Source organism: Balearica regulorum, chromosome 14 (assembly GCF_011004875.1).
Source record: "Balearica regulorum gibbericeps isolate bBalReg1 chromosome 14, bBalReg1.pri, whole genome shotgun sequence".
Lineage (NCBI taxonomy): Eukaryota > Metazoa > Chordata > Aves > Gruiformes > Gruidae > Balearica > Balearica regulorum.
The window spans coordinates 8918664-8944097 of NC_046197.1; the positions used below are offsets into that span (position 1 = coordinate 8918664).

Here is a 25434-nt window from a genome sequence, read left to right on the forward strand (position 1 = left end):
GTAACATATTTCTGTTGGCCATTACAGTGGCATACAAATGTCCTTATTTACCTCTTTTTAAAAGCACATATAGTACCTTTCAACATGAAAATGACAGGCAACAGAGCTGTTTACATTCTATTTTAAGACCCCCCTAGTAGTTTAAACTGCTTGGGTCAAGCACATAATCTCCTCTGTTATTGCAACGAAACAATCCAGGGCGTTAACAAGCCATACACTCAGGTTTGTTTCCTATGTTTAGCATAAGGATTGCTGGGGACTCCAGCAGATGTAAGAGATGACAGTTAGCATTTTAATGGCAACTGTCTGCCACAAGCAATACCTGCTGAAAAGCAAGGTGGATTTCAGCAAGCGTTAACCTTGCTGAAGTTTTGCAAGAGGAAATCTTCCATTTTATGTGCATCCTCTATATAAGTCTGGGCTTAACATAACAAAAAGCCTGCTGGGCTGAGCTATTGGATCTCAATGTCCCATCAGCGCAAGGGCCTAGCAGTCTCTTTGTAGTAGCTGGTAATTTCTTGTAGGCTCAGAATTTATTGCCATTCTTTTATGCGGTGGCACAGTAGCACCAGAGAAATGAACTGTGGCTAACTGAACTGACCCTGGCTAGCACAATTAAAATCACACACCATACAAAGTATCTACACAAATGATGCTGTTTTATAGTAAGGACCATGACAGTTCTGGCCTCCCCTGCACAAAAGCTGTCTGGCAACTTTGCTTTTGCAAAGTTGTATCTGAGTGCAAGTGTTCGTAAGCTTCTGAAATATAGTACTATGTCTCCTGAGAAAAAATAAAAAATAATTAAAAAAAAAAAAGGGAATAGAATATATGACAATACATATCCCTGTACCCTGCCAGCCCTTCTAGCTAATGCGATGCCTTTTCCTCACAATAATAGTCTTGGAATGAACAAATAGATTGCTACTAGTGTAAGACACTAAAAAGGAGAACAACATTCAAGCATTCAAACAGATGATCATACCTCTAACGTGCAGAACAGTCCTGTGCATGCAGAGTATGGTTTGGTCTACTGTTGAAATCCAGTTGGAGTACCTCCAAGCACAGTGAAATTCTTTGCGTAGGAGAGCAATGTAAAAACAGTTCTGTTGTTACATATGAGCTATCTTCACTAATATGTTTCTTTAATCTGTCCTAGGACTCATCTAAATAATGTAAAAAGTTTCTGTGAAACAAATCTTCATTTTCTACATGTCATATGTTGCCATAATCACACAGAATGAAAATACTTAGAGAACAGCAGAGTCCTTCTGCTCCCACAACTATTTCTTTGATACCAAGCTTCTTCACAATGAGAACTCTTTACAAATCATTCACATCTTCTGTAAACCTTCCAGAGCCACTATCGCATTCTCCTTGGCAGAACATACAGAAAAACGCTGAAATCTCGGATCTGAATTAAAACTGAAATCCTTGCACAGGGATAGCTTTGAAACTAAGGTAACTCAGTAGAAACACAAATCTTCTCATTATTCTCTAGAATTTTGGCAAAGAGCATATTCAGCCTTAGGGGCTCTTAGACAGTTGCCATCTTTCAAAGCATTATGGCCTCGGGACGCAGAATACAGATCTTTTACAAATATGGTCTAACAAAATTGTTTCAAAATTATTTAGGAAGCAATAGTAATGGTAGGTAGTTTTGGGAAAGCTTACCAAATCTGATTTCTTTTAAGGCACAGATCATACGCTGAATCCATCTGCTGTTTCTCTGTGATACAGACTGACATAGCTGCAAGCGTAGCTGGAAAAAAAAAATTGTAATTCAGTACCTACTACTCCTTCCTCCGATAAATATATTCTATTCTACACACCCACAATAGCAAACCATTCATTTAACAGATATGATGGTAAAACATACAAAAAATTATTAAGCAGTTTTATCTTTAGCAAAATCATTTAACTATATTTCTAACGTATTTGTCTCCAGAAATGCGTCTAGCTGTTCTTCCTAATTTTCCTATATATTCCTTACACACTTTATACCACCAATAAAGGAAACATTATGTTCACCAGCAAAGTAAACCACTATCAGATACAAAAGGAAGTCTTTATGTCTGTTACGTAAGTCAGACCACTATGATCAGGACAACAGTGTAGGTTAATCATGCCTTTATTACTTACTAAAATCCTACAGCTAGCAGCTTGCAAGATCATGTTTTACTTGCATAGAGTTATACATAGCTTTTCTGCTGTTACAAAAGACTGTTTATTCCATGTCCTCGTTTATTATTACTGAACAAAATTCTTTGCATTACTGTAGTCCGTTACCTACACATAACTCACTTTTCCCACAATGAACAGGAAAAAAGGTGAGGGCAGTACCAGGCCCTATTATCTGATCATGGATTTTTTTTCTCATGCTTCTTGCAAAAATTTCATTAGTTCTTCATGCCCATTATTTATAAGTTGTTTTTTTACCTGACAACTTGGGGTGTAGCTCTGTTTCTATTGTAAGCATATGGTTGGAAGCAACTTCGAAGTCTGCGAATGTCACTAACATGAAAGAATAAGAATACTTAATTTTTAAAGAAAATCTTAATAGATTTGTTACTTTTCAGAAAAATCCATTTGTTGCCGAATAATATATCTCTCATAATAGCACTAGGAAGAATAAAACTCTTCATGCTTTAAGACCACTTTTGTCTTTCTGTCTCCAATTGCTCCTGCTTTCCCATCTATCCTTCCTTCCAACAAATCCCTCCTTTCTGCAAAGGACTCAGCTTCCCAAAGTGTAAAATCATACACATAACAGACTAAAACCTTTCCTTTTTAATTTATGTTTAGGAAACACAGGATTTCCTACCTGGGGGAAAAAAATGCCCACACAGTGGCAACTGTCGATCCCACAGGAAGAAAAAACACTGGTTCAGAACACGTTAAGGGAAAACGTTAACTCTTTTCTCCGCTTCTCACCACCGCATCTTTCACCTTTATCCGATGTCCCTAATTCATACTACTTAATATTGTAAAGTGTTAATTTACTTCACAAAAGACACCAGTCCCCCTGCCTTCCTCACATTTTCCCTTCTCCCCAGCTACCCGCCGGCTCACCACGCTGTTTCTCCCTCAGCCTCCTGCCCACAGTACGGGCCCCGCTCGCCCCCACAGCATGGGGGGCAGGTAGCGCCACAGAGGAGCAGCAGCACCCCCCCGCCTGCACCCGTGGGGCGGCGGACACGGCACTGTACCAGCCGGGAGGCAGAGCCTGCCCCTGCCCCTGCCCCGCGGGGGTCCCGCGCCGGGGCGACCCAACACCCCTCGCCACCTTCCCTCGCGCCCTCTCCCGGCCACCCACAGCACGCCAGCTGGCCGCCGCGCAACTCCTGCCTCGCGCCCCCCTGACAGACGTTCGCCCCCGCCAATTACCAGCTTCCCGCGGGAGCGGCTCCTCCTTCTACCAATGACATGGCGGAACAGCCCTAGAGGCCCAACCCCTCTAATCTGTAACGGCCTGTACAGCACTAAGCCACACCCTTTCTTCCTCTTCCCGACTCTTCATTGAATGAAGTCCCCGCTGGCCAAAGAGAAGTTCCCGCTGGGCTTGACGGACTACTTCGCTCTCCAGTAGAAGTAGAAAATTGCGCCGCGCCCACCAATAGGCTGCCGGATGCGAGCCTAGGGGGCGGGCTCTCCCTCCCAGGCGGGCGGGGAAGGCCGCGGTTATCGATCCCGCTGCTGGAGGGAGGCGGCGGTGAAGCAGCAGAGAAAATGGCGGCCATGGCTGCGGAGGCGGCAGCGACTGCAGCGGTGCCGGGCGATGGGGGGGCTGGCGAAGCTGAGCCCGAGATGGAGCCTATCCCGGGCAGCGAGGCCGGCGCGGACCCTCTTCCTGCCGTCACCGAGGCCGTGGAGTCGGTGGTGCCTGATGGGGAGGAGGCCGACGGGGGGAAGGTTGCTCCCGGCGAGGCCGAGGAGCCGCCGCCTGTGCAGCTCGCCCGGAGCCCGGCCGGGACTCGAGAGCCGGAAGCTGAGAGGAGGACGGAGAAGCTGCCGTCCTCCACCCCGGAGGTGGGCTCGCCCCAGGCCGAGCACCGGGGAGCGCCCAGCCCGGAGTCCGCGGAGGAGCCGCAGCCCTGCCCGCCGCCTGCTGGGCACCCTGAACTTCCCGAGGAGGAGCCGCAGCCCTGCCCGCCGGCTACTGGGGGCTCCGCGGAGCCGGAGCCCGGGGAGGAGCCGTCCCGGCCGGAGGAGGAGGAGCCGGATGCTGCTGATGCCGCCGCCGTCGAGCCCAAGTCCCCGGTGCCCGTGGCTCCGGCCGGAGGGGAGGCGGAGGCTCCCCTGCTGCCTGGCTCCGAGGTGCGGGTCACCCTGGATCACATCATCGAGGACGCCCTGGTGGTCTCGTTCCGGCTGGGAGAGAAGCTTTTCTCTGGGGTCCTCATGGACCTCTCTAAAAGGTGAGATCTCACAGGGGAGCCGTGCCGAGCCCCCACCTGGCCACGGGGGCAGCGAGTTCGCCCAGAGCTCGACGGGGGTGGGGCCCGGCCCCTGCCGAGGCCCTCGTGGGCTCGGCCCGCGACGGGGAGCAGCCTGGGCAGGAGCCGAGAGGTGCGACGGCAGCAGCCTCCGCTCCGCTGCTTCACTCTGGGAGCCCGGAGCCGTGGGTCCGCCTTGGGCAAGCGGCTCCTGCCCCCACGTCCTCCCCGGGGAACGGAGGCAGCATCCCATCCTCCTCTTCGACCCCTCTAGTAGGCGGTGGGGGGAGCGGCGGGGCGGGCAGGGCCCCCTCCCGCCCGGGGCCGAGCCCCGCGCTCCCCGCCCACCCCCGGCCTGAACGCGCGGACGGGGCAGCGCGGCGAGCGGGCCTTTCCCGGGAGCGGCGGCCAGCGGCTGTCCGGCCGCCCGATTTATAGTGCTGTCCTTAAGTAAAGTAGTTCCGAGTGGGAGTGGGGCAATGGGAGAGCCGGGGGAGAGGCGAGCACATGGGCAACATCCTTGTGACTCGATCGGGCTTCGTGTCGGGCCTCCAGCATCCCTGTCTGCCGGGGAAAAGGGACCTGAGCTACAGATGTTGGCATTTTTTCCAACCTTTGTACAAACGTACTGACCCACAGATCTTTTTTTTTTTTTTTTCCCCCCCTGTTGACTTGTGTCTTACATTGCCTAGGTAACCTTATTTTTTCAGTACAGACTATTTTTCAGAATAATGGTTTTCAAGCCAGGCTATTACAGTCCCGAAGTACAGTTATTAGTACTGATTGCTCCTTGTATGAAGTGAATGGGGTGAAGTTTAATGGTTCTTAAATACCCGTTTTTGGGGAGAGGGGAACTGCTACATATCACAAAATAACTTAAAGCTTGTTAGACTGTGAAGTTTAGGGTTTGCTTTTTTCATTGTCGTCCTATAGCAAGGGGTTCCTGGGAGGCCAGAGTTCATCAGTGATACTGTGTATTTTATAAACTAACTAGTATTTACAGGTGAAAATACCTCTTTGTCTTAGTGTTTGTTTTCTAGACATGTAAGGACTATGCAAGTACATGAGAGAAAAGCAAAATTTGACCAGGGCTATTATTTAAAATAATTGGTATGCGAAACATGCAGCGCTTTTTTCCCCCAAAAAATTTAAGCTGCATCTGTGGTCATATGTCTTTATCACTCCCTTTTACATTACTTTGTTTCATAACTTCCTGTAATATCAATATTGTCAGTGCTTTCTAAAAGGAAAGGTATCAGGGACCAGCACTTTTGTCCTCGGCCTAGCTTCTTGGTTGGTTTTTCGAAACAGAAGGCCATTTCTGGAACCCAAGTTCTGGATAATGTCATGAAAGTAAGTTTTAAATTTGTCAGTTGTTGTGGTTTGAAATGCTATGTTATCAGTTTGTCTTTTGAAGCCAAGTACTAAAATGTGACCTGCAAACTGTACTCCTGTGAAATATTAAATGTCTCAAAGCAGGCGAGAAGGCGTTGCAACTGAAGTTGTAATGCTCGTTAGCATCGATTCTTTTGTAGGTCTGAAGCTATACTGGCAAAATTATAACATTGCCCTGGTTAGCAGGGTGACAAAGCATGTGCTTCTGTACTTCTGGGGTCTATGTGTGTGAAGAAGGAAAATACCAGCTTCTCCCTTACTCCTGAAAGAGATCATATCTTACTAGATACACGTTGACCACAAACATCCCCTCATTTGCCTGAGGCTTTCTTGTGCACTGAAGGCAGATTCTCTTAGGCAGCAGATCTACTGCAGCCCTTTGCAGTAAAGGTCATCTGCAGCAGGCAAACTGCTGCTTTTGCATTGTGGCTTCAGTGGAAACGTGCATCTCAATGTCCCCTGCTTTTAGGCGCAGGCCCTGGGGCAAGTCTTCACAGTAAGAACTGTGGAAAAGTGATGCATGAAGGCTTGTGCTATTACTCCCAGATGCTCTTAAGCGGTGGAACCACTTATTCCTTTCTCTCCATTCATATGATCTTGGACTTCCTTCAGAGGTGCTAATTACATGGGGAATCCACAAGGTGAAGTTTAAATTCTAAAAGCGAAGTTCTTTAGAGTGCCTGGACAAGAAGAGTTGAGTTTTTAGACATAAGGTCAATAATATTTAGTTGGTGACAAGTAAATATGTGTAGATGAATAGGAGTCTCTGTTCAAATGTCTCAAAGCAGGAAATGCAGTGGTAACAGAACTCTAGAAATAGTCCAAGAACTTGCTACCTGTAAGAAATTGAAGCATTGTCAGAAAACAGGTGTTACATGAATGCCCAAGATTTAAATTTTATTCTAGACTTTGACTTTAGTGGTGACTGAATGATAGTACTGCTTAGGTATCAGCTTTTCTTTATATCTGTTTATTTTTGTTTTGTGCAGCAGCACGTGGACTCGTAGAACGCTAACTTTTTTTCATGAACTTCCTTCTGTATCTGTGGCAGGCCCTGGAATTCTGAAATTTTTCCACTGGACTGAAAAAAAAGAAGAAGGGTAGGCTTAAATCAAAACCACCTAAATTCCAGCATGCATTTATGTGAAAACACTGGGATTTCTAGTATGGAAGATGAGTGGTTACTGAAAGCTGTCTCAATCAGCTTATTCAAGTGCATGGGAATAATCTTATAAACTTGCCTAATGCAAAGGGGATCAATATCTTAAGACTGCCAGTTCTTATTAAATAAAAGTGAAATGTTGTATTACAATTTACTCATTCAGTAGCTTCAAAACGTGGCTCGTGTTCACTGCACGTGCTAATAGTGGTTTCATCATATACTTGGAAGAAAATAATTCCTAGTTCTTTTTGGATCTTAATTTCTGCTTTCCCCTCCAGGGCAATGAAGGTTGTACTTCTGTACAGTACTAAGAAGAGTAAGATTTAATGACTGTTTTAAAAACTTGTCCACTGGACTCTTTTTAGCCTTTTCAAGTCATGTTCTGAATTACTTGAACTTCAAGGTGAAAGAAAGCAAAAATATCCCCATGTATTTCTGGTTTTAAATGGGTTGTTGTGGGGTTTTTTCTTTTTTCCTAATTCTCTTTCCATTGTTGAAATGATGAACTGACTTTGCATTTTATTCTTGTAGATTTTGATGTGAAGTCAGTGGTGTTGGTATTAAAGGTATGATTTCCTCTTCCTCTCCTAGCTCCTGTAAACAGGATGTCCATTTAGGAGTTTCTAACACAATAATACAAGCACCTTAGTGTTCAGTGAACTTTATTCCTACATTTATTTGAGGTAAGAAAGTACTTTGCCTGCCTGTACTAATGGCAGTCTTGTGTACCTGTCAGCAGCTGCACAGGAAGTTTTGAAAATCAGCAGAAGAAAGGAACCCACATCTACTGAGTCCCAAATCAATTTCTTATGCAATAAATCATCAGTTAACGAGGGACATATCCCCGCTTTTGTTACTCTAGAGGCTTATTGCACAAATTAAAAATGTGATCCTACTGTTAAACTTTATTGCTACCGTTGCCATTATCTTTTAAGTGCCTTATTGCATGCTAGGATGAGGTTCTGGATGTGAGATCCTCAGTGTATGCCTGATGGAGTCGTGTTGATAGGAGAGATGGGAAATGCAGCCAACCATCAGCTGGAAAAAAGCAATCCTGTCTTATTTTGTCAGAGTGGATGGTGGAATGCTTCATGCACGACTGTAGTTAATTTTCCATGCCATTGTACAAATTGTCATTGAAAACTTCTTGTTAGGTATGGGGCTTAAATAGGGCTTGTAAGCTTACCTGTATTGAGCATTTGACTAACGCTGTGTTTGCTTAGGGTATGTGAGATGTTAATGCCACCTGCTGGCTCTGAATTAAGTGTAAATCTTGCTCTGCACCTGGAGGAAGTAGACAGTAAGGAAATACCTGATGAGTGTTGCATCTGTAAATCTTAAATGTAGGATTAAGAAATCCTGGGTTTAGTTTGCTCTTCTGGAGAGAGGATAATTATATCTGCTTTTTTTTTTTCCCCTTCCCAAAGATGAAGGGGAGGAGGGGGATTAAATTTATGTTCTGTTGTTTTGCCAACAGTCAGGACTTGGACTTTCTATTGCTTTATCATTTGAATAAAATTTTCCTTCTAATCCTATAGATGTGATGGACATACATCTTCCTATTGTCTTTTTCCTCTAAGCTATTTTCCTTCTGACTTGTGTGTGATCATAATAGTTCTTGAGAGGGTAAAGGAAGAGCAAAAAGTTTTGTGACCTAAAAACCTTCGATTATCAAAAAATATGCCCAGTGTATTGCTTATAGGCAGGTGTTTGAAATTCTGTCTTAATTGGGCTTGGTTGTGACAGATAAGGGAAGACTCCCTGCAGCAAGGTATTCGTGAACTATATGATGAAAGTAAACTTTTATAGAAGCTTTAAATTCTTATAAACCTAGTAGCAGTTTCCAGTTAACAGCATTCTTTCTTGGCGACTCTTGAATCCTGTGCTTTTCCCAATTTATTCATTGAACTTTCTACTGCAGAAGAATAAGGATAAATAATGAACTGTTGCGTCCATTCCCTACTTTGTATTGTCTCAATCTGCAGAACATCTGTTAGATTATTTACATCGTTTACATGTAGCACTTCTTGAAACTTGCAGTCTATACGCTCACATTTTGTTAGTTTAAACTCCACAGGGTGAATCTAGTGTGTTGTAACCATATACGCCAAGAAAGGTGGGAGGGGAAAAAAGGTTCTCCCAAGTTGAGACATTCAAGATCTGCTGATGCAAGAAGGAAACAGCAGAAGTCTGACTTGAAAAAATGTGGCATGTTTCTCCCTGCTCTTATGTTCTCTTCTACTAATAACTTCTTTCATAAATAGGGACAACATTTAGTTGTCCTTGTCTGGGAAAGGTTTAAGTTCTGTGTTCTTAAGTTCTATGTACTGATGTTCTAAGATATAGTTCTCAACAGTAAAGAAATGTCTGTTAGGGTTGTGTGTGGGTTGGGTTTTTTGGGTTTTTGTTGTTTGATGTATTTTGGTCTTTTTTTTAACTTACACTCAGTTTCCAAGGTTTTCCTTCCTACAATTCATCACCTGTTCTCTTCTTTTGTTTCTCAGAAGTGTAAAGGGGCTTGGTGAAATTCTAGCATTTAAGGAACAGCCATAACACTTCTTAGATATTTGCTTTTATCCCCCGAACACTGGAAGCATAAGTGTGATGTGAGTATGGTTAAGAGAGTCAATTACATATACTTTTGCTTGTGGCTGACAGAATAGTATAGTGTCAAATTTAGCCTCACTTAGAGAACAAGGTTGGATCAGAAGACCCTTGTGATACTGCTTTCAGCCTAAATTTTTCTATGATTTTGCAATGTTTCAGCTTCTGTATGAGAACAGTTTCTCTTGTCTCCATCTACATCCATTGAGTGTTATTTGTGGTCACTTACCAAATACTTTTTGAAAGGCTTACTCATTCCAAGTTTCCACTTGGAAAGTGAAAATGGCTGACAAAACAAAACTGGACTAGCTTTTAGGATGTTGCTGGTATAGGTGTAAAGCATGTTAAAGCTGCTGCTTATACTGAAAACACTTGCCAATCTGCTTCTGATTTTGAGCCAGTATAAAGTGTTATTTTTCACCTTCTCAAACCAGTAAGCTCTAATCTTGCTGGCAAATAGGGCATCTGTGGATCATGCCTCAAACTTTCCTAGAGTAGCTGTAGTCTACTACTGTTCTTTATTGGACTGTGATGCAACAGATTAAACTGTCCTTTCTTCTCCTGGTATGCTTGTCTGTATTCTAACAGCACGGGTTGCCAGTGCTTTCTAGGAGTAGCTGGAGTTGACTTGGCTTGAAGTGTTGAGAGACAGGTGGAGGTGAAATCTTCAGCATGCTTTAAATAACATTTTTTCTTTACACTGTTATGGGACTGATGAATGTTGTCCATATTGACACTGAATTGGCTTAAAGTTCATCCATTAATAAATGGTATCTTTCTCCCACGTGTCTTGGGTCTGACTGGCATGTGGATGATCTTGAAGTGTATATTCAGGTATTTTATCTTAATCATAAAGTTTTGCGATTCCAAATATATATCAGCAAAATGTCTACTTTAAAATGTAACTGATACTTGAAACTAATAATGTCAACAGATGTAATAATTAAAAGATAATTTCAATTTAAACAGATTTTCACCTTTATAAGTATGTTAGTAAAATTGTGGTAGTTAGCAGGAACTTAAAGCATTCTATATTTTGAGGTTTACTCTTATATCCTTGATAGAATTCCAAGTTACAGAAAACTGAAGGAAATTCTGTGAATTCACTTGTAAATTCTTTCCAACAAAAAGGTGAGGGGTACCTTCCTACCTCTGGCAGGGGAAAGCAGTGATTATGGGACTACCTCCTGTGTACTCTTCAGGCTTATCAACTTTGAGATTCTTCTGTCTCTACAGTGGATAATTCTTCAAAGTCTGCATCAGCATCCTGACTACATGGACTTCTGTGGTTCAGTTTGCTGGAAGTTGAAGTCTTTCAAAGGGCTTCTGACTTCATGGGTAGGTGTACTGTAAGCCAGTACAGCCTTTGGTATATTTGCACATTGTTTGGTATCCATTAGTTGGCACTGATTGCTGAAGGAGATCCAGCTGCCAGTGGTTTGGAATGATTTGAATCAGCTGCTGCCCTGGATACTCCTAACCAGCTTTCTTGAAATACTCTTTCAAAGCCAGTTCTACACATACCCTGCTCTTGTCTGTCTTCTGCCTTGAAAGTGTGCCAGAAACAAGAGCTTGGATTTCAGGCAAGTGTACCTGCTTGAAAAACACTGAGCTTAACATTGATTAGTAAAAGTCTTTGAGTAGGTAAGCTTCCTGCTAGTTTGCTTAGCTGTGGATTGTCACATGTTATTTAATCTGAACTATCATATTTTTAACCAAATTTTTCTTGGTGCTGAGAGTTTGTGATGGTGATGCAACAGCTATTCTTGATGATGTGTTATTTCCAAAGAGTCACTTACACTGCAGTCCTTTGCCATGTTTTTAAAGCTCTAAGTGAAACGTGTATTCTAGTCTGTCTAGTCTAGTGTTACGTTGCTCAGAAGGCGAGTAAACCATTGAGTTGATAGTTTGGCTTATGCATATGTTTGGGGTTTTTTTTTCAGTAAGGTGCCTGCCACTTAAAGCAATGTGTTCCATATTGCGCTTTGTCACACCAAGTAAATTGTAGACTTAAAAATAGGTTATTGCATAATCTGTGTTTTGAATACAAGTTATTTTGAGGAGTTCTGAAATACCTTGTTTTCAAATAGCTATGACCTAATTGTATATTACATTGAATATTATAATTTAAACCCTTAGTTTAGGTACATGCATGAAATATATATTCTTAGCTCTGCATTATTTCAGCATATTATTATACTTCCAGCATCCAGAGTCTTTGAACTCTTATCCATGCAGTAAAAATTGCTTCTGTTGTTGCTTGTCTTGGCTTTTGCAAAACATTAAGGATGATATTGAGTACAAGAGCAATGCGTAAAAAGGTAATCGGAGATTACCGTAGTCTGACTTTGGTGGTAAAGATGAGTTTTGATCATAGTCATTTACAATGGAGTTGATGTAACACTTAACACTGGAAGTTACTGTGCTTTGACGTTAATTCAGTGTGTTTGCAGACAAATGTGAAATACTTCTGAACCAGTTCAGTGGGTTCTGTCCTTTGGCTCTTCTTAGCAGAACAAGGTGCTTTTTCATTTTTGTTTCTTTTAATAGAGAAGTGGAAGCTAGACAGTGGAGGCTGAAGATGAGACCGTAAGACTTTACATAGTAATGTAAAAACACTTTGCCCCAGGATGTATTGTTTAGATGTTTATGTACATACAGTTATGAATTTAAATGGGATTTGTTCCTTATCTCATGTTTATTTTCTAAAACATGCTCTTTAACTGTGCTATGTTTAGCATACAAATTGAATAGTAATATGTATTCATTGTAGTAATTCTGCTCTAAAACTGAGATTTGGAAAAAGTGGTTTTACTTTGCTTGAAGTACTTAAGTTTACATATCTGTAATACAAATCAAATGGCTTTAAGTGACAAGGCTTCTAGGTTTAATACCCATACTAGAGCTTACTTAATTACCAAAAGATGCCATGGTTACTTATTCATTAACTTGCACTCAACAAACTGTGCAAATCCTGTTTTTATCTTATTTCTGTCTCTGCATACTCTAGTCAATTGAAAGCTCTTCTCAGTGTGAAGATCACTGGACTACCAGAATTGACCTTGTTTACCCCATTAGTCTCTTATTTAAATATAGTTCCTGATATTCCTGTTGCTATTTATGTCTTTAATGCATATGTATATTGAAGTGACATGTATAGCAGAAGTATGATTAGATCCTACTGATTGCTCTGTTTACTTGTAAAACTTCTTGGAGATAAATTTCTTATGATGGATCTTAACCAATCTCTTTTTAGAGGTGTCTTTTCAAAGCAAAAAAGAGCTAGGAGACCTTTGCAGGAGAGGAAGCTGGCAACATAGAAAACTGGTTCTAATTTTGAGTAGGTATGGAACAGCAGTCCACTGCTTTCCAGAACTGCTTTAAATTAGGCTGAAATACCTGTTTCTTTGATTTTCCTAGCACTTCAACTTTAGATTCCCAACCAACAAATCCTTCTTTTGCTTCAAGTGATAGTCTGAGGTAGAACTGTATTATGTTATGCATAAGTGGGCTGTACAATGAACAGCTGGAACTTATGCACAAATTGATTTTTTTTTTTTTTTTTAAGCAAACAGTAATTGGAGTATGTCTTTCCAAGAATAACCTTTTCTGGAGTAAAGTAATATTATAGTAGGGATGGGTGATATTCAGGATCAATAGATTAAAAAATAATGTAGTTTGTTGTTAGAATAAAGACAAGGTGATTCCTTATGGTACTTAAACATGCAATATGTGACAAATGAAATACGTAGGTAGTTTCACTGATATAGCGTAGCTGAAATGGTTTCTTTTAAGGGGTGACATCCTACTGCCCAGTTATTGACTGACCTGTGGATCAGTAAGTGTCATGGTACAACTGAGTTATGTTGCTTGGATTTCTAACCTTTTTTTTTTTTTATATGGTAGCTTTTTAGTCCATCTTTATCTCTGTAGCAGATGAACCAAATGCTAGCTTTCACAACGTTTATGTCTAACCTGCATACACATGGCACTCCTAGCTATTTCAAACATGTAGTTGGTGTAACAAAAATTACTGTAATTGTATGAGAAGTACTTGTCTAGTTGTTGGACCTTGAAGGGGTATGAAAATAGGGCTTGAAATTCTAGTATATGCAATAAATACTTGTGTTCACTGTTGAGCTAATTAGATGCTGTGTCATGCCTTGTCTTGAATAAGTTTAAGATCACATCTTTATTCTACTTCTCTTAAGAAAAATAGGCCATTCTTTGTTTTGCCTTCACTCTCTTCTTACCTTTTCATTCTCTCCTGTATCGTTTACTTTTTCATTCCTAAGTTTTTCTGCTGCTGTTATCTCTTCTTAATTCTCATATTATTCTTCCAAGTTGCATGCTGAAGAACTTAATTCACCAAGGAGGAACAAAGGTCTTCTAAAAACTGAATGGTTATGGACGCAACGTGCTATTGGAGGAGGCCAAAGAGAAGGCACCACACACTCAGCTCTTGGAAGTAATATTCAGTCTCTAGGCTTACCAAATTTATGTTGTACTGCAGCTGGACTATGTCTTGACTGGTCATATCTTTATGTATTGACACATCATTTACAGGAATAGTGTCTTCATTTGCTCTTACATAACTGGCACTAGACGATACCTGTGAACGTTCTCTAATTCTACAATTAATTAATTTTTAGGTAGACAGGGGTAGGAGATCTACTTCATTTGTTAAAACAGTACCTTTTGTGAGACAGACTCTGGCTTCAGAGCTTCAGTCTGGCTTGGTTTTGTGCCTTACTAAAGCAGGTTTGCATCTTAAATGAAAATTCCCCTTTAGCTGTCCTGTTCTTCAGCTGTTTGGCCCGTGTATTATGCAGATGCTTGAAGGAAAGGATATTCTAAGGTGCAGTGTTAATCATTGATTCCTTCATGGTATTAGTCATATGCTGGGCTTTCCATTAGGCTTTTTTATACACTTGGAGTGCTAATTGTGCTGACTCTGCCTGTGAGGCAGTAGAATGAAAATCCAGGGAAGAAAGATGAAGTACTTAAATGGGATCATTCTGGAGAACCTCGTTGCTGTTCTCTTTATCCACTTCTTTCTTCCCTGGTCACTGCTAATAATGCTTCATTTCCTAACATGGAGTCAACATAAATGTCTTCTAGAAGAAAGGCTAGTGTATTGAACTATGGAAACGGCTTGTGTGGGGCTAGGAGATGCAGTTCCTGAGACAGTGAAGAGAGATGTAAGTGATGATGATCTGCATGGGTTTTGCCCATTTTATATCACACTCCTGTCTGGTTCTACTTTTGTGGTGTTAGGGATTGAAATCTGCACAGTGGAGATCTTGCCCTGTCTTGTTCTCAGCGCTTAAACTAACTCTTTCCCAAATCCTGTAATCTTTGTTGGGTGGTGAAAGATGGGATCTGGGTCTTATTGCTCTTAAAGAAGCTGAACTTCTTGATACAAGTAACACTGAAAATATTGCTAATTTAATTATTATCAGCTGATAGTTTCTTTTAAAGCCCTACTTGGAATTGAATAACTTAATCCTTAGTGGAAGGAAAAGTGTTTGTGGAAAAGCAATTTCTTTACACCTGGTGGACTTCTGGCACTTGAAAAAACTTAAAACTTGGTTATGAGTGAGTCCCTTGTGGTTTAATGCCAGACTGTGGGCTGGAGAAATGCCTGTATCAGCTGCTAAGTGTTTGTAATTCACTGTAGCCTTCACTAGTGCAGTAGACTGCATTTAATGATGCCGCTCATTTCTGGAGGGACATGTGGAATTCAACTGAGCGGGTCCAAACCTCAGAAACGAACTTTTGTGGGGTGGTGGGATATGTTGTGGTAAAGAGCCCTCCTCAGCCTGCGGATAAGGACAGACCTGCTCTAGCTGTGCACCTGGGCTCCTGCCTCTGTCTCTGGAGTTCAAAGGTATGAATGTAATAGCATCTAGGTGCAGGGTAACAACAGTGCCTGTGTTGATAATAAATAGTAAATTGTGTTCAACTGCCCTTCTTTTTAATCATGACAAAGTCGTTAGGTTGCCTCTTGCTTATGTTGTCTGCTGTTTCTGTTCTCCTTTTGTAATGAAGTGCAAATGGGATGGACAATTTAATCTTAGATGGGTTGTTTGCTTCAACTGCAACTTTTAAGTGTAAAAAGAGGCTTAGCAGATAAGCAAAAGGACAAACAAGTGACGGCTTTTGTTGGTGACAGTGTAAAGAATCTTCTAACACATATGATGACATTTTTTCAAAACTGATTTTGAAGAAAGCAAGCCAACATGTAGACGCTTGTATAAACTGCGTGCTTCTTGCAGGAGTGTGAATGGAAAATAGACCGATATTCAGCATTTCTCGTAGGTTGAGAGGCAAGCATAGACTGTATATAAGCTTCAGTTCAGTCAGTTAAGAGGATGTCGCAGTTGAGCAGCTGCAGTGCAACATGAACTAGTGTTAACCTGAGGACAAATCTTGGGTAATTACTTCATTCTTCTGTCAGGTTGGGTGTGGGTGGGATAAACATAATGGTGATTGTTTAGTGATTCAAAATGGATGGCTTGGCATTTGAATTGCAACCTTGTCTATCGTGTTGTTACTGCATTAAGGTCAAACTATTAAAATACCAACTAATATAAGCCAAATGCTAGTGTGTGTATGGGAGCTGGAGTTGGGCCGAGCTCCAGAGCAGTGAGCAGCCTGGTGAGAGCCCTGTGCAAGGCTGGTGCCTCAGCTGGTGGATTGTGGAGTGGAACAGAAGGAAGGTTAAACAAGCTTTTGTAATCCCTCCTGCCCTGTTCTGGGGATTGAAAGATACATTGTTGTAAAATGAATGTATTTATTGTTTGAGTTCCTCTGGGGAGAAGGCAGGCATAATACCTTGCAAACTGATAAAATGTTTCCCTTAGCACAACCCTTTGTAGAAAGCCTTGGTTACCTGTTTGGGCAACATGCTACTTCAATTAATCTCGGAAAGTTGAGCTAATGCCCAAGTCGTACCGGGATTTTTCATTCTCTTCTCTTGGAGCTGATCAGGGTGGTGAGAAGGTCTGTGTGTGTCAGATGGGGCAGCAGAGATCTAGAGCCGTCTGGAGAAAAGTAGGCAAAGGTTTAAAATATTGCTTGCTCGCAAATCAGGGAGGAAGGCTTGTACTGTGGTGTAATAAGGGTAGTTTTGCTGGAAGAAACTCAAACTAATAGTCTAGCAAGGTTTGGGCTGAAATGCATCAGATGATCAAGTGCTAATGTTTTGTGGATGAAGAATGATGGCACGCTATTCAGTGCAAGTAGTTATGCTGTCCATATTTGCATCAAATCTGAAACATATTCGACCTTTTGTGCTATGCTAAAAATGGAAGAATTTTGTGAAAGTTACTGAAGATGCCTTCTTAATAGAAGTTGACTTATGGAAATTAATCTTGGATAGATTTGGAGTTGATGGGATGAGTGTGTAGTTTGTATGTTTATAAGCATTTTCTAAAAGTATAAAGCTAATTCTTTTACTGCTGTCTCTAGGTGATATTTTTTTTGTTACATTTTCAGGCCAACTTGTTGATGCAAGAGAAACTAACAATAAGGGAAGTTGTCTATTTCGTGTTCTCTGCTGACTTGGTTTTGGTGTCCTGCTTTTTCAAAGCTTGCCACGAGGCTAGATATGAAGCTTTAATTTTCCTGGGACTCATGTCTTCCAAATGGCAGCTACATAATGTGGATAGGTTTTCAAATGCTTTTTAACAAATGCAGCAAAAGATCCCTCAAAACCTTTAATTTATTTTTTTTTCTCTTTAAGGTTTGGACCCCATGGAATCCCTGTGACCATATTTCCTAAAAGGGAATACAAGGATAAACCTGAAGCCATGCAGCTCCAAAGCAAACCATTCCAAGACGAGGCACAGGTGAAGTGTGAATCTAATGCTGCAGTCCCTGATGACTCTTCCCTCGCGCAGCCGTCAGAACCTAGCATAGCTAAAAGCCTATGGACTTCTAAACCACCTCCTCTCTTTCATGAGGGAGCGCCATATCCTCCTCCTTTGTTTATCAGGGACACGTATAACCAGTCAATACCTCAGCCTCCACCCCGGAAAATTAAGCGGCCCAAACGTAAAATGTACAGGGAGGAACCCACTTCTATCATGAATGCTATCAAACTACGACCCCGGCAGGTCTTATGTGACAAGTGCAAAAACAGTGTTGTTGCAGAAAAAAAGGAAATTAAAAAAGGTGGCAATGCAAGTGACTCTTCAAAATATGAGGATAATAAAAAACGAAGAAATGAGAGTGTGACTACTGTGAATAAAAAACTTAAGACTGATCATAAAGTGGATGGAAAAAGCCAAAATGAAAGCCAGAAAAGGAATGCTGTGGTCAAGGTTTCAAATATTGCCCACAGCAGAAGCAGAGTAGTTAAAGTTTCCGCACAAGCAAATACTTCAAAAGCGCAGTTAAATACAAAAAAAGTTCTTCAGAGCAAAAACATGGATCATGCAAAAGCTCGGGAAGTCTTGAAAATGGCCAAAGAAAAGGCACAAAAGAAGCAGAGTGCAACCTCCTCTTCCAAAAATGCACATTCAAAGGTCCACTTCACGCGGCGTCTTCAGAACACCAGCTCAGGTTCCCTCCCACCCCGATTGCGTTTAAAGCCACAAAGGTATCGGAATGAAGAAAATGACTCTTCTCTCAAGACAGGACTTGAGAAAATACGGAGTGGCAAGATGGCAACTAAGCCCCAGTCTCGCTGCTCCTCCACCCGCTCAGCAGGTGAGGCCCCTTCAGAAAATCAGAGCCCCTCAGAAGGCCCTGAAGAGGCTGGCAGTGAGGTTCAGGACACAAGTGAAGTGCATGTAACTGTTGATCAGGATGAACACCAGACATTGGGCAAGAGAGGCAGCAAAAGCAATATAACGGTTTACATGACCCTTAATCAAAAGAAATCTGACTCTTCCAGTGCATCAGTTTGTAGTAGTGATAGCACAGATGATTTGAAATCTACCAACTCTGAGTGTAGCTCTACTGAAAGCTTTGATTTTCCTCCAGGCAGCATGCATGCACCTTCCTCCTCCTCCTCCTCCTCTTCAAAGGAAGAGAAAAAGCTCAGTAATTCCTTGAAAACGGAAGTCTTTTCCAAAAACGTCTCTAAATGTGTCACACCAGATGGCAGGACCGTATGTGTAGGGGACATTGTTTGGGCCAAGATTTATGGCTTCCCTTGGTGGCCAGCCCGTATTCTTACCATAACTGTGAGCCGGAAAGATAATGGCCTTTTAGTTCGACAGGAGGCTCGTATCTCATGGTTTGGCTCCACAACAACATCTTTTCTTGCTCTTGCACAACTGTCCCCCTTTTTAGAAAGCTTCCAGTTGCGCTTTAATAAGAAGAGAAAGGGTCTTTACCGCAAGGCCGTCACAGAGGCAGCTAAGGCTGCTAAGCAGCTGACTCCCGAAGTTCGGGCCCTGCTGACACAGTTTGAAACGTGAACTTGGAAAGTAAGGTAGGCAAGAAATCTGGAGGCTCCACAAAATTCATAGCCTAGTTAGAGAACTACCGTGAAGGACTTGCCAAGTCAGAAGTTGCACTCGGTTGACTGCTCTTTTTATACTAAAGTTGTTCCATTTGTAGCGGTTTCTTGACAGTTAAACAAATTGAACATGCAATCAAAATTAGCCTAAAGTGAGAACTTCAGTATTTTTCAAGTGAGAATTTTTTTTAAAGAAAAAAAACCTCCTCAAACACCCAATGCATAGGAGCCATAGCCTCAGCTGAAAGGCAGCTTATTTGCAGGGAATTTTTTAGTAGTTTCTACCCAGTATATAACTAGTTGCTGTGTGGCGAAGGGTTAACACAAGGGATGAAAGTTAGTAGCTGTGACTTTTTTTTTTTTTCTTTAGGTGGCCCATCAGGGAAGTGTAGAAGTGTAAGCCTTGTCTAAATGGTCTTTAAAGATTATTTTAAATAGTCTCTAACGTATTTAGTCTGGCCAGCGTAAATCGGTTCAAAGCATGCTTAAACACCTTAAGGAGGCATGCCCCAATCCACATAGGCCAGTTTAAATGGCATTAGACGACTTGCTGAAATTTTTAAGGAAGAAGAATTCATGTAACTTAAAGACCAGATTAAATGGGGTTTTATCATAGTGACCACTTAAACACTCAGCCTTTCTATGCACATGGGGGCACAAATATAACACTTCAGGGTCTGAGAAGCTGAGAGGGATGCCTGTAGCTCTAAGACAAAGCTGAGAAGTCGCTCAGTATTTGGGATCAAGGGCTGTTAATGCTGCATAGGTGTGAATCATAACTTCTGGTCTTTCTTCCTGAAGAAATCTTTCAGGCCATTTGCCTGGAGGTTTAGATTAAGAGAGGCTTTGTTTTGAATGTGTAAATAATTGATTGCTGAAATTGGTCAGATTTTCTCCTGACTGGTTGTTCCTAAATTCTTAGGATACGTCCTAGAAAATTACACTTTGTGAATTGTCAGATGTGTAATTGTTGCATTTTTGGATGTATCTAACTTCATTTTTTTTAATATTTCCGTTTAAGGTATCTGTTTGCAGGTCAGAAAATGAGAATATGTAATTGTGTAATGCTCTGAAATGTAAAAAAACAAACTGTAAATAAAATTGACTAAATCTGAATTATTTGTGTGTGTTTCTCAAAAAGCTTTGAAAAAAAAAACCCAGGATGTTAGAGTACTTTATATGTATGCCGTATTTAGAGGACATCCTTTTAAAAAGTAAATTGTCCTTTTTCACGCATTCTTAAAGATAACTGCTTGATGTAAAGTACTATTGGTATACTTCAGTCTTAATTTTGAGATTAAGCAAGTATCTGTCCCTTTTGTTTCAAAACTAGCTCTGTAGAGGGCTTTCTGTAAAGTTTATCAAATTCTTCCCTTGATTAGATTTTGTTCCATATATTTGAATAAAGACTGTGGATAATGTCACACAGTGGGGAAATGTTTTCCGTTTTCTCCATCTATCAAAAGCTAATCAGACCCACCCTGCACTGCTACTTCAGCTTTTCTTGCATGTCTTTTGCTCAGTGTTGGGCATTTTCATGCAACTCACTTTACTTTTTTTTCCCTTCTAGTTTTGATCCTTATCTGACCATGTGAATTACTGTCTCTTCTCCAACCCACTCCTGTTTCAGCCTTGCAATGCCTTGTGAAGAATCTCTCAGCGTTCATCCCAAAGCAGTTTTCATCCTGTTTTTTCCATAATTGCCCATATAGGCAATCATGACAGAAGTAAAAAATTTAAGCTTAGACTGAAATTAGATTTTAAACAGACATGAAAATGGGGGTAAGGATTTAATCATCAAACCCTTAAAATGTTTTTAACTTAAGATTAAATTTCCTATGTTCCTGATACTGTCTGGTCTTTCCAAAGCATTCAGTTTCTTTTTACCTTTTAAAATTATTCTCTTGTGCCCATAGAACTATTGGAAGTCTAAAGTGTCAAATACATGGCCGTTCAAATTTTCCTCAAGTTTACGGTCATCTCTGTTAGGTGCTAATTAAGCTTCCAAATATACCAGCTTTACCTTGGCATTCTAACAGTTACCAAAAAAACCCACTGGTCAATGCTTTTTGAATGTGATAAACACACAATAAATTTAATAATGTGAAAAAACTTTTTTGGGGAAAAAAAAATCCTGTTTCACTTCTATGTATTCTTTCCTGCAAACAGAAACAGTTACTTTATTTAAGTAAATAAGTCGTACTTTGTTATTAAAGCAGACTGCTTTTTGAAGTCAAGAACCCGTACAACGTGGTTTAGATGTCTACACTAGTTCCTTGAGGTTTAGAAGCTCAAGTGAACTGGCTATAAGTTAGTTGTTCTGAGCCAAGTAGTGGTAAAACCAATATCTACGTAGTTAATTTTTCTTTAAAAGACCAGGAAGCCTTGTACTCTTAACTTATATAAAGTTAGAATAGTACTAAAGCATATCATAGTCAAAGTTTGCTCAGGTGTTCGATAGTAAAAAGGGAGAGCAACAAGTATGAGAGGGATTTCTTTAGATGGTTTTATGTTCAAAAGAACTGTTTATGCATTTAAAGAGTCTTAGTTTTGATTTGTAGTTGATCAGTCTTCTAAGAAGTCTTAAGTTTTGTAGTGAATGTGCATTATCACTTCAAACTTAACAACTCTCAAGTAGACTTTTTTTTTGTTACGTTAGGTTGAAAATATCCTATTCATAATCGTCCATGATCTTCCTTTCACTCTGAAGTAGCAAACACTCTAGACAGAGTTTACAGTGGAGAAAATTAGGCTTAATGTAAAGTCTATTTATAGTAAGTAACCTTGGTTGTGGCAGTATGGATGCTGCATGCAGATTAGCTTTGAAGACTTAGACAAAACTTAGTGCTGTTTTACCTATAAACTGCAAAACCCCCCAACGCTTCTATGTGCCTATCTGCTCGCAGCAATGCCTACGCTTTGAGTGTGGACTACTGCTCTGGCAGTTGGGGCCACATCTACCATCTCTGAGTTAGCTTGGCAGTTTAAATGACTTACCAAACAACTCCTGACAGGAGCACACCCGTACAGTGCCAGGATAGTGCCTCTCTGTAACTAAGCTCTGCAATGGTTGCAAGTAGCCTGTGTCTTGAGAAGAGAAACACCAGTGGAAAGAGTGCGTGTTAGTTTTCGATCAGCTTTGTATAATAACTGGCAAATGATGTCTTTTTCAATTCATGAAATTCCACAGTGTAGTTGAATGTATGTGGTCTTTGAATTTAAGGGGGAAAACCTGACAGGTGGTGATAAGTTTTTAGTACAAGCCTGCTTTTCCTTTGAAGATCTCTAGGTTCAGTTAAAATGTTTTGGGAGAGAGTAGTTATTCCAAACCTTATAAAGATTTCCTTTAACAAGAGTGTTTGAAGGTGTTATCCCTTCATGAGTGAAGCTAGAAGCAAATGTGAAATGCTTGTATGTCTCTGAAGTGGAGTTCTGCAGGAAATTGAACAAATATTTGTTATTTTTCTAATCAGAGTTGTAATTTTATGTCAACGCTTAAATGAGATAGTCATCTCTGATTATATGGTATTTTCTTTTAGACAGTGCTGTCTTTACTTTGAGACCCATGTAATTAACAGCTGCGTCACCAGGAGAGGTGTGTTTAGTGGGGGTGATTTAGGTCCACTGTGCAAGGTTGAGAAGACTTATTTTTTTTCAGCATGTTGTAAAATACTTTTTTTTAATAGTTTCTGAATGTGGTCAGGTTTAAGAAATAGCACGTCAGTGGAAGCGAGGAAGCGGTAAGAGTTGCTTTTTGCATTGCTAGCCTTAGATTTGTTTCTAGTTCACTCTCTTACGTACTGAAACCGATTTCCATTCATGTCTTCTAAGATCTTGCTAAAGTCGTCAGTGTAGAACAGGAACATGAATTTTGGAAAATAAATCTTAGTAGCTAGTCCTCAGTAGTATTATCATCTGTCCTCATGTGTGTTCTGTGAAGTACAGTGAAAAAATAGAGCTGCCTTCTTGGCTGAAGAATTCTGGAAAGAAGGAGGCTGACAATCAGTGAAAGGCTGTTTGAGTTCATCTCGTTCTTTATAATTGTATTCTAGTAAATGTCTACAAGAATAAGCAAATTCAGTCAATGCAGTGGGATCACTACACTAATTTGTAGATAAAGACTGCGAACTGGAAGTCAAGTCAAGTGAGCTTAAGATTAAAAGGGCGGTAAAATGGCAGTATTTTGTGTCATAAGCCATTTGGTAAAAGTGTAGGTATACTGTTTAAAAACAAACTTGAAAATGATCTTGCCATCCAGAGTCTATAGTGGTTAAAGGTTGAGGTGCTTTCCATTTGTAGGGAAATGAGGAAACTTGTTGTAGTGAGCTAGATGTGATACTGGAAGGAGAACTATGAGTTGGCTGTTTGAGAATAATACGTTACTCTGTGAGTTTAGTGGAAGGGAGTAATGCTCTCCTATTTTAGTGAGTTTGTAGGAGAATTTTGGTGAAATGTATGTCACTGTCCCACAGTCAGCTGTTTGAACTTTATCTAGAATCTACTTCACGCTTATGGAAATGGAGTGACTTGCTACAGGTATTTGTCAGTTTAGGCTGTGCTTACATTAAGAGTGTGTGTCTTTTTTTAGGATAGGATATAGTAGCATACCTTTGGGGGATATAGACAGGCTATACTTGCAAAAATATAGTGAAATTATACCTATAAATTAACAACAGAGGTTTTGCATAACTAACTTGCTTAAAGCTGCTTCTGACATGACTGTAGTGGTCAGAGATCATCCATGTTTAATGTCAGGACAGGTAGAGGCCTGTAGCATTGAAAACTTTTGTAGTAGCTGTCAAGCTCTCTAAAGATCCATTAGATCCAAGCTTGTGAGATGTGGATGTAAGCATTCAGCTCCAAATTAATCTGTAATGGGAAGAACCTCTGTTTTGATACATGTCCGTAACAACTATGATAGCAAGTTCCTATTCAACATTCAAAATACCTCAACTCCTGTTCTTTGTGACAACTTTGTATTTTAGTTTAACTAGTTCCCTCCTATGGTGTCATCCTGTGAGTGTATTTGTAGAGTGTGGCCATTTAACTAGATAAAGTAAGATCCCCTTGTAAGATGGCTTTTCTATTCCCTGCTCATCTTACTGGCATTGCTACGCACCTGTTCTAGTTTGAACTCATCTTTCTCTGACATTGGTGGCAAGAACTGTTTACGGGAATGTAGATGGGGTTTTACAAAACTTACTGAACGGCAGTGGTTCTTCACTAAATCAGAAATATCTCTGATTATTGGTTTTTAGTTGTTAGATCCTAACAGCAGTTTCCTATGATTTACTCATACATTTCCATCTTTCTTCTGTAATACCTGGGATGTGTATACCTTTCCAGACTGTAATTTAGATTTATTTATGATGTTTTTTTCTTAAATTGAACTGTGACACACCTGCCCTTCTGTGAACACAAGGCAAAAGAGCAGTTCCCAGGCCTGGCTGTGGAGGCAGTGATTTGGTGACTGGCTTGCTATCATGCTTTTTCCCTGCACAGCTTTGTTGTTGGTACCAGATTGGGCAGTTGGGGATAACCAAGCTTAGTGCCAGGTACCAGTGCCTGAAGGGAACTCAGATCCAGGGCTCCATTTTTTTCCCCAAGAAAAAGCAATCAATGTGTGAAGTAGGATAAGCAGCAGTGTGGAAAATGAATGTCATTGGTAAGACCAGGGCTTTTATAGCTGAGAAGACCCGAGCCACCTCGCACCTCTCCCACAGTGAGACAAATGGGAGTAAGAGATGGTCTTGCATGCCTGCATAACCTTCCCAGATAGTTTCTGTACGCACAGGGCTGAAAGCTGTGATTTCCTGCGCTTGTGCCGATGGAGATGTATGGGCTTTGATCTTCTCTACCTACCTACCCGTGGTCCGAGGGAATGATGTTAACAACACAGGCTGCAGGTATGAGTTGACACAGGGAACAAATCAGGATCCCCTGTCGCGAGTTTAAATTTGGACTTTACTCGTTTAGTGTGTGAAGACAAATGAATCTGTGGGGTTTGTTTGGGCTACATGTTTGAGAAGTTATTTTTAAAAACGGAACCATGCATATTTTGAAGAACTGTAATGCAGCTTCTATCCTAATGATTTTATTCCTCAGTCCAGAGAAGGAAGAAAGAGCTATTGGAGCTGAGCATATTCGGGGTCTGCAAATGAGTGCAGAGGCAAAGGGGAAATGCGTCTGCTTAGTTGCAACTAGGAGAAGAAATAATATTTAAAATTACAAGCCAGGCACTAGAATACTTATTCCAGTTGTTAGAGTGAAACCCTGGGTGTTGTTTGGAGAGTTGCATAGTTTTAATAATCACAGGTTTTTGAAAACAATAGATAAGGCTAACCTCTGTCAGGAATGGGTTTAAT

The 25434-nt window shown here is 40.9% G+C and overlaps 2 protein-coding genes across 9 annotated transcripts in view; one reads left to right on the forward strand and one right to left on the reverse strand.

The window, feature by feature from the left end:
• The window catches only part of FABP6 (fatty acid binding protein 6), a 54441-nt gene extending 50847 nt beyond the window's left edge, over window positions 1-3594 (reverse strand). For 2 of the 6 annotated variants that reach the window (XM_075766760.1, XM_075766759.1), the window contains exons 1-2: window positions 3494-3594; window positions 1675-1762 (exon numbers count right to left, since the gene is read on the reverse strand). In XM_075766760.1, coding sequence (XP_075622875.1) covers window positions 1675-1762; window positions 3494-3520 — 115 coding nt within the window. In that variant the 5' untranslated portion in view covers window positions 3521-3594. Of the gene's footprint in view, window positions 1-1674 lie in introns of all 6 variants that reach the window. The other 4 variants (XM_075766763.1, XM_075766761.1, XM_075766764.1 and 1 more) reach the window with 4 other exon arrangements.
• Window positions 3595-3729: 135 nt separating this feature from the next.
• Window positions 3730-25434, forward strand: part of PWWP2A (PWWP domain containing 2A) — a 31555-nt gene continuing 9850 nt past the window's right edge. Inside the window, exons 1-2 of one of the 3 annotated variants that reach the window (XM_075766754.1) lie at window positions 3730-4418; window positions 17345-19042. In XM_075766754.1, coding sequence (XP_075622869.1) covers window positions 3730-4418; window positions 17345-19028 — 2373 coding nt within the window. In that variant the 3' untranslated portion in view covers window positions 19029-19042. Of the gene's footprint in view, window positions 4419-17344; window positions 20186-25434 lie in introns of those variants that run through there. The other 2 variants (XM_075766755.1, XM_075766753.1) reach the window with 2 other exon arrangements.